Source organism: Panthera uncia, chromosome D1 (assembly GCF_023721935.1).
Source record: "Panthera uncia isolate 11264 chromosome D1, Puncia_PCG_1.0, whole genome shotgun sequence".
In the NCBI taxonomy this organism is placed as follows: Eukaryota; Metazoa; Chordata; class Mammalia; order Carnivora; family Felidae; genus Panthera; species Panthera uncia.
The window spans coordinates 25,377,297-25,386,671 of NC_064808.1; the positions used below are offsets into that span (position 1 = coordinate 25,377,297).

The 9,375-nt window shown below is 48.2% G+C and overlaps 1 protein-coding gene across 1 annotated transcript in view; it reads left to right on the forward strand.

Moving 5' to 3' along the window:
- Nucleotides 1-1,046: 1,046 nt before the first annotated feature.
- Nucleotides 1,047-9,375, forward strand: part of ELF5 (E74 like ETS transcription factor 5) — a 26,139-nt gene continuing 17,810 nt past the window's right edge. The window contains exon 1 of the mRNA XM_049648430.1: nucleotides 1,047-1,170. Within this exon, the coding sequence (XP_049504387.1) occupies nucleotides 1,050-1,170 (121 nt within the window). The 5' untranslated portion in view covers nucleotides 1,047-1,049. The remainder of the gene's footprint in view (nucleotides 1,171-9,375) is intronic.

Genomic DNA, 9,375 nt, shown 5'->3' on the forward strand with positions numbered 1-9,375 from the left:
CAGGTATTAGGAAGGTTTTCCAGTGTATATACTGCAGAATACAGAATATTCCTTCTAGGAATCATAGGAACCATGTGTGTTGTATGTATCATATGAATATTCATCAAGTAGAATAAGTAAAACTATAACTATAGTTATATGTGTTTATATACGTATAATATGTCACTTATATACATATACATGTATACGTATATTTAGTAGACGTTTTCTATGCCTGTATACAGACGTATGGATATAATATATACATAGCCGTACATAAAACTGTTTAACATTAATTTAGAACTGTTTGGCAGGGGGGGAGCTTTTCTGCTGGAAAATAAGTTTGCACCAAACACACACACGTACTTTCAATTTCAGAGCTTTTGGATTTCAGGATTGTAGGTAAGGGTTTGCGGGTATATTAACGTATAGCAATTATTGTCCAACTTTCAGAAGCAGATCGTTACACAGTATAAGCCAGAGTTCAGGGGTCAGATGTGAGCCGGTAGGAAAAGTAGAGAAAAAAGCAGTATTACATCACAAGAGTCTCTATCTTAAAACCCGAGCTTTGCCACTTACTGGCCATGTTACGTGGGCAACTGTTTTTCAACCCCTCTGCCTATGTTTTCTCATATACACACCGGGGATAGATGTACAAACCTCACGGGATGTGCAAGGATTGAATAACGTCATTGTGGCAAGCACTTAGAGGGGTGCCTGGTTCCTAGGAGGCCACATGTTTGTTATTAAAAACCAAGCGTGGGGCCACCTGTGTGGCTCAGTCAGTTAAGCGTCCGACTTCAGCTCAGGTCATGATCTCACAGTTCATGGGTTCGAGCCCCGTGTCGGGCTCTGTGCTGACAGCTCGGAGCCTGGAGCCTGCTTCGGATTCAGTCTCCCACTCTCTCTGCCCCTCCCCCATTTGCATTCTGTCTCTCTCTCTCTCAAAAATAAATAAGCACAAAAAAAAAATTTTTTTTAATTTTAAAAAACAAGTGTGCCCAGCTGGGGGCTCCTGCAGCGTGGCCCTTGTCTGCCTCCTCACAGTCCTCTCCTGCCGTTGCAGGGTGATGTTGGACTCAGTGACACACAGTACCTTCCTGCCCAACACGTCCTTCTGCGACCCCCTGATGTCGTGGACTGATCTGTTCAGCAATGAAGAGTATTATCCTGCCTTTGAGCATCAGACAGGTGCGTACATCCAGAGAAGCCCATCTGAGCTGGGAGAACTGGGGCAGGAGGTGGTGCTGGCCTCCAGGAGGCGGCAAGGCCATGCTGGGGGCCTGAAAATGCCAGCGCTCACCAGTGTGCAGGGCAGAGGACTGGAGGAGGTCTGGGCGGCAGGAAGGACAGCTTCTGCAGAGAGGAAAGCACTGGAATCTTCACCCAAACTCCTCCCAGCTCTGTGGCCTTGGGGGCTCCACTAACTTCTTCAAGCCTCATTTTTGCTAGCAGATGATAATGCCAATTTCTTGGAGTTATTATATTTAAACAATGGTAGTGGAAAGAAACTCTTAGCCCGGAGCCTAGTAGACTGTTATTGCTTGGTCATTGTGGTTTTAGCTAACATTTGCTGAGTACTAGCATTGTTTCAGGCCCTGCACCAAGCACCCACCCCATCCTTATAGAAGACCTAAGAGAAACAAACAATTATGATTTCCATTTTATGGATGAAGAAACTGAGGCACAGAGAGGTTAAGTGAGTTGTATGAGGTCTTACGGTTGGTTAAGCTTCACACGGGTTGACTTGAGCACCTGTACCCTTAACGCTCCTACATGGTCATCTTACAAATGATATTACCGTGTGGTTATTGATATTAATATTGCTGGCTTTCTCTGAGCTTCTATTTCTTTATCCCTAAAGATGATGAGAAACTCTCCGAGGATTAAAGGAGCCAAACTGCGTAAAATATGTAGCTTTGCACAAAGCAAATGTTCAGTAAACACGAATCCCTGCACTGACCCCCAGGCCTCCCTTCCCCCGCCTCATCCTCTCTTGGCTGGTCTTCTCCACCTAAAAAGGAAGCATGGGGCCTTATGCAAATCTGCCAAAGGGAAGCCAGCTGAGCTTTGCCCCAGAATCTTTCTGAGGGCCCCTGTCCCCAGGTGCTCGGGTGACTGCACATCACAGCAAACCTAGCAGACTGCTATCGAAGCAGGTGCACACCCTGAGGCTGGTGATGCGAGTCCTAATCAAGCTGTCAGTCCTCGCGGGGCCTTAACCCTGTGCATCCCAGCTTGGCATGGTCCACACTCAGGGGCAGGAAGCAGGTGGGTCCATCAGAGGCCACGCCTCTGAGGATGCTGCAAAATGTCCCCCACTGGAAGGAAGCCCCTGCCTCCAGGCTGGGGGCCAGGGCCACACAGACAGAGTTGAGGCACTCACCTCCATAATCCAGTCCTGCACGGGCTCCCAACACCAACCCATGCATACACGCATGCACATGATGTCTCTCACTCTATCTGAAGGGTCCTGAGTCAGCCAGATACATATTGCAATTCTCCTTAAGGCCTAGAAGCACCTCATTTCCTGAATTTGAAGGAAGAAAGTGAAGGCTTACCTGTCCGCATCATCTCCCCATATGCCCCATGATGGCAGGACCCAGAGAGAAGGTCCTTCCCTCCACCCATGCATGACCCAGACCTGCCATCCTGGGAGCCCCCTCTCCCTGCCTTCTCTGCCAGGTGGCAGCTGGGTGGCAGTGGGAGGAGATGACCTCAGCTGCCTGCCCCGGGGAAGTGTTGCAGGCATTGGAACAGTTTCCGGGGTCATCAAGAGCTGAGGCTTTGGAGCCAGGCATCCTAACTGTGAAGTCTGGCTTTGATATTTAATAACTGTGCCGTCGTAATTTCTCGTGCCTCAGTCTTCTCATCTGTAAGGTGGAGATAGCAATAACGCCTACCTCATAGAATTGTTGCGAGGGTAACTTGTTAATATATGTGAAGTGTTTGGGACACAGTCAGGCACAGGATAAGCACACACATGCGTTTAAAAACGAAGGACTGGCGGGGCGCCTGGGTGGCTCAGTCGGTTGAGTGGCAGACTTCAGCTCAGGTCATGATCTTGCCGTCTGTGAGTTTGAGCCCCGCGTCGGGCTCTGTGCTGACAGCTCAGAGCCTGGAGCCTGTTTTGGATTCTGTGTCTCCCTCTCTCTGATCCTCCCCCGTTCATGCTCTGTCTCTCTCTGTCTCAAAAATAAAATAAACATTAAAAAAAATTTTTTTAAATAAAAATGAAGGACTGGGGCACCTGGGCGGCCCAATCATTTAAGCACCCAACTCTTGATTTCGGCTCAGGTCATGATCCCAGGGTCGTGAGATCAAGCCCCACATTGGGCTCAGCACTCAGCGTGGAGCTTGCTTGGGATTCTCTCTCCCTCTCTCTCTCCCCCTCCCCCACTCAAGCTCTCTTCCTAAAAAATAAATAAATGAAAACGAAGGACTACTTTCAGTTTGGGAAGATGAGAAAGTGGTGTTTTCACCACAGGCAGTGGTGATGCACAATAATGTGAATGTACTTAATGCTACCCAACTCTACACTTGAAAAGGGTTAAAATGGTAAATTTTAGGTCTATTTTACCACAGTAAAAACAAAACAAAACAAAACTGAAGGGTTAACAGAAGTGATCACCAATAAGATTGCCGATGGGGCTGAAATCCAACAGCCGTACATAAAAAGACTGAGGTCCCTGCATTTCCATCAGTGTAACAAGGGGATGGACCAGGTCTTTGCTAGAACCCTTTCCAGAAGCTTCTCTGATTCCTGCACCACAGATGCAGCCTTCTTCTCCCACCACCCGTTGAGAAAATATAAAGTCCCACCAAGGCATGAGGCCAGTGAAGACAAGATACCCTCCAGGAGTGACCGAGCTCCCAAATACTCCCGGCTTTGGAGTTGCCACCTGCCCGCCCTGGATTCCAGAAGTTGCTGAATGTCTCTGACCTCCCAAAGGTGGTCAGAGAAGCTGGATGTGAAAGGGTAGCAGAGCGCTTCCCCAGGCACTGCGTGGGCCCTGGAGGCCCTGGCTCTCCCACCGGTGGGAGGAGTGACCAGCAGGGCCTCTCTCTGTCCTTTCTCACCCAGAGAGGTGACGCGTCCGTCTGAGTGTCTGCAGCCCTCTCTGAGAAGGATGCAGCACGTTCACCTCTGGACACGACCCTGCAAACTTCCTGTACTCCGTGGCCAGTGAGACCTCTCTGCAGCCTCAGAGGAAGCTCCATCTTGAATTCGCAGTTGTCCCAATGGCAGCTCTCTGTTCGAGTCTGGCTGATGCTCTCACTGACCACCAGCACCGTGACCTTGGCAGGTTTTTTTTCTAACGTCTCTGGGATATACTTTCCCAGCTGGAACGGCCTTTGCCTCTTAGGGTTGGCAGGACGGATAGTCCACATAGAAAGCGTTTCGTCAAACGCCAGGCACTTGGGAGGTGCTCACCGTTGCCAGGAACACCTCACGGTCCTGCTCCTCTCTTCAGTTTTCACAGTGAACAAAAGCAACAAAGGTCTCCTTCTCATCCGTTCCGATTCAGAGTTTGACAGCTTCGATACTTGGAGACCAAAGGGAAAGAAAAGGAGAAAGAAAGGGTGTGCCCACCGGACGAACGATGTCTACAAGAGGGCAGAGAGGAATAATCAACTCAGTCCGGAAAACCAGCTGTTTTCACAACCTTTTCAAATGGCTTTAGCAGACAGCAGCTGAATTTGTGCCCTCCCCGCGCTAACCACAAAGGGTCTGACCTGCTCTTCGAAGCACGCCTTCTGTGTGGGGAGTGGATGGTCACAGATTGCAACATACCCTAGAGTTTCATTCACTCGCCCTGGCGTTCCCTCCTGCTCCCTTAAACTAAAGGACTGCAAATACTGGACAATTTTATCCAAGCGTGGCAGGCGTGCTGCATATATTTTACAAGCATACGTGACTTCGTAAAAGATTTCCCCGCTCAAGCGCTGACGAGCCACGGAGTATCCTGGTCCCGCGCTGAGCTTCTGGCACTCCATCTTGAACCTCCCCACACGCCCACATGCCACCCTCCCACTGTTTGGCGGGGTCGCCACACCACCAGGCGGTACCCCCTCTGCTCTGGATTCTGGTTTATACTTTGTCGGCAGCAGCGGTTTCTAGATCGGGGCAGTTCTGGGGGTTCCTGAGAGGTCCCTCGGGGACTTCAGGTGACAGTTGAGAAGGCCAGGCTCTGGCTCCCCCTCCCATCCCCACGCACCTTAAAGACAGTACAGCACGGTGGTCGCTAAGCCTCAGGTGTAGGCGCGGAAGTACACGTACCCGACCTACTGCTGGCTCCACTGCCTACTCACTATGTGACCTGACAAAGGGATTTCACCTCTCTGTGCCTTACTTTCTTGGTTTACTTTGTAAAATGGGCGATGTGATCTAGGACCTGGTGGCACAGTGTGGACGATACCACGGGCACAAAGAGTCCGGTATGCTAACTGGTACATCCTAACACTCGTGCGTCAACTATCCTTACACCGGGGGAAATTTTATTTACATTTTTTTGATGTTTTTACTTATTTTTGACACAGAGAGAGGAGGAGCTGGGGAGGGGCGGGGAAAGATGGAGACAGAAACTGAGGCAGGCTCTGTGCTGACCGCAGAGGGCCCGACGCGGGGCTCAAACTCGTGAGCCATGAGATCATGACCTGAGCCAAAGTTGGATGCTGAGCTGACTTAGCCACCCAGGCGCCCCTGGGAAATTTTATTTAAAGAAAGAACTTTATCTGAAAAGGTGCAAAACCTTTTGAATATTAATACCAGGAAGATCAGGGAGAGAGGCATGTGGGTCCCATGTGGCATTTCTAAGCAAGATTCATGTGCTGGGTATAGAAGTCTGAGAGCGCACGCAAAATAGAGTCTAAGAATTTCTAAGTCAAAACCAGATAAATAAGCAAAATCCACTGAAAAGTGGGAGATGAGCCCGTGGCAGTGATCACAACCCCACGAGCACCCCCTAGAGACAGACCTCAGCACTCACCACCGCTACCCTATCTGGCACACACCTGAGCCTCCTGGGCAGCTGTGGCCTCAGGACCACTCAGGGCTGGCTGCTCCCTGTCCCTTCCTAGCCCCACATGCCCCAGGCCACAGCCCTTTGTTGATAGCCACCAGCCCTTCCAGTGTTTTTCCCATCCAGTTTCTTATGCTGCTCCGGGCTTCCCTCCCATTCCACCATCTCATGGTCTAAATCATTCCACAGCCTTGGAAGGAATGCTAAGAAGGGCTCTTGGATGGAGTTAGACCATCTCTGGGAGGAAACCTGGAAACAATTTATCATTTCAGGCTTCCCCCCTCATAAAGTCCTTCCTTTCGGTGACAAAGCCACAATTGATGGTGCCCCCGTGCTACCCAGTCCACTCACCGGCTCTCTTCAGTGCAGCCCCAGGCAAAAAACTTTCCCAACTCCCTATGCTAATAAATCATGCTAATTATGGTCCAGGCTGTCTAACTCGGGCCTCCTCTGACCCAGACTGTCTGCCTCCCCACGCCGAGCCCTGGGCTTGCTTTGTTCTGCTTCTCCTCACCTAGACTGAAGCTCTGGTAAGGAAGACCTCATTTCCCTGAGAACAAACACAGTCCCAAAATAGTAACAAATTACAGGTGGCTTCCATTGAAGGCTTACTGCCGTCCAGATAACTGGGCTAAGTTCTTTACAGGCATTTCTTTTCCTTTTCACAGCAAACCTTCTAAGAGGTAGGCACTATTATTATTCTTGTTTTACAGAAGGAAGCTGGGGTCCAGAGAGGTTAGGAAGTTAGGACTGCACAGCTAATATGCTGAAGAGTCAGGACTGCAAATCAGGAAGGTCCATGCCGCAGCTGAAACTCAGCTAATCCACACAAATCCCTTCCAGGTCTTTTTCTTCAGGTCCCTTCCACATCAGGTTAGTTGACGGGACAGTTCGAATGGAGGATGGGAACAAGGGTCTGATTGAATCCAGGAGCTGGCAGGTTCATTTAGCTTCACAAACCTTCTCATCGAAGTTCCCCGATCAGCAGAGGAGAAAGACCAAGTTCTCCTACAAAGGGTCTGGGAACATAACTCAAAGCTCGAAGTTCAAACTATTTTTACAGTCTGCAGATTTCACATTGTGTTGCATAGCAAAGAAAAGTCAAAATCTCCCCCCACCTAGATTTTTGCTTTAAGTGAGGCTCCAAAATAATGAATAGTGTTGGCTCCAGAATTTCTATGTAGGAAAGGCTTGGGGGCAGCAATTCATGTGGAAGAGATGGCAAAGGGACTCACCTAGATTTTTTTTTAAGAGCACTTGGCGTAAGATTGAGAAGACAGCAGGTGTCTGTAACAAAGCATGGAAGTAGTGGATTAATGGACCCACTCTCTGGCATTACCATTGGAGATGCCCAGACATTAATCATGTGGGTCCCCTTACCCTTGGCACCCTCTGTGGGGATTTAGCCCCTGCCCCTCCACCCCAGTGGGGAAGCATGGGTCTCATGTGCATCCTGAACATCAAGCATTTTACAAAACCACACAGTGTCCCCACATTTTGGACAGCATTGGTTGCCTAACTCCTGCTGGCAATTCAAGGACAAATTAGCTTGCTTTATAGTATAACTTCCTTTGTTTTCATAAAGAAAATAAACCCAAGTCTCTGGAAAGGAACAAAGCTGCCGACCTACACACACACATAGACACACACAGAGAACCTATTAGAAGTATTTGAGGAAATACAATCAAAGTAGTGCTATGGGTAGCCCAAGTACTAACAAGTATAAATGGATGGTTTTTAATGAGCACTTACTACATAAACGCCTGCCTCTCTTCTAAGTGCCTTCCATGGACATTCGCTGCTGACCATGTGGGCATGTGAGTGTGCCAGCCCAGCTCTACAAGCTTAAGTCTTCCCTCTGAGTTTAAATATACCACAGGTTATAGCATCACTTGTGAGAACTACCCCCCAACCACCACCAGAATTGCTGAAAACTCCCTTAGCTGCTCTGTTCTTCCTCCCAGCGTAGCTGGCCCTTGAACAAATGTCCTGACCCACTTCCAACTTCAAAGTTGCTGGCTGAGTCTGATGCTTAATAGTGGCCTGTGGACATTTAGATTAAGTCTTCCAGACAGGAGATGTCATTTGCACACATAGGCAGAAGGGCTTATGCTCAGCTTCCCCAAAGAGTTTTGATTATTTTATAAATGCTAGATGCATTGAGAAAAACGCTTTGTATTTCCAGACAACACAACCTATTAAAGATAATATATTCTGTGGGTGCATTACCCTTTCCTTTTTTAAAATTTACTTTTAATTTATTTTTAAATTTTTTTAATGTTTATTTATTTTTGAGAGAGAGAGAGAGAGACAGAGAGACAAAGCATGAGCAGAGGAGGGGCAGAGAGAGAGGGAGACACAGAATCCGAAGCAGGCTCCAGGCTCTGAGCCATCAGCACAGACCCCAATGCAAGGCTCAAGCCTAAGAACTGTGAGATCATGACCTGAGCCGAAGTCAGACATTCAACTGACATTACGGTTTTTTTGTTTTTTGTTTTCAGTTCACACCATTTAATGTTTATTTATTTTGGAGAGAGAGAGCACAGTTTGGGGAGGGACAGAGAGAGAGGGAGACACAGAATCCGAAGCAGGCTCCAGGCCCTGAGCTGTCAGCACAGAGCCCAACACAGGGCTGGAACTCGTGAACCTCGAGATCATGACCTGGGGCGAAGTCAGATGCTTAACCCACTGAGCCATCCAGGGGCCCTACCCTTTCTTTTATTTGCCCTGAGTTCATGTCTTTCAGGTGGCAAAAGAGTCTTCTTCATGCCATTCTAAAGACTGTAAATCTGGTCATCATCAGTCTCTCATCCTCTTTCTGATTTTTTAAACCTTTTTAAACTAAATTTTATACATGTATGATATTATACATATATACGTAAATTTCACATTATCTTATATTTTACATATTACACGTCAGACATAAATTTTTTATGTATAGCATACCATACACACACACACACACACACACACACGTGTGTGTGTGTGTGTGTGTGTGTGTGTGTATAATTATCCTGTGCATTTATGCCTTCAGTATGCCTTCATCTAAATCTTTTTTAGTCAGTCTTTGAGATGTGTCCGACTGGGTCCTCCTCAACCGAGGACAGTGAGGCATGATGTGATGCAAGATGGAAGAGTTGATGTGGACCTAACTCCTTTACTGACTACCCACATGGCCTTAGTAGAGTCACATAGCCTCCCAGAATCTCCTTTTTCTCAACTATAAAGTGGGGACAATAATCCTTGGTCATTCAGCCAGTCAGTTCCACTCACTGAGCACCCACAGCGGGGTAGGCCAGGCCGTGTGCACTCCTGGCTCAGGGTGAGCAAAGCAGAGCTGGCCAGCCATGTGGAGTTCAATGTTTGGCGGGGG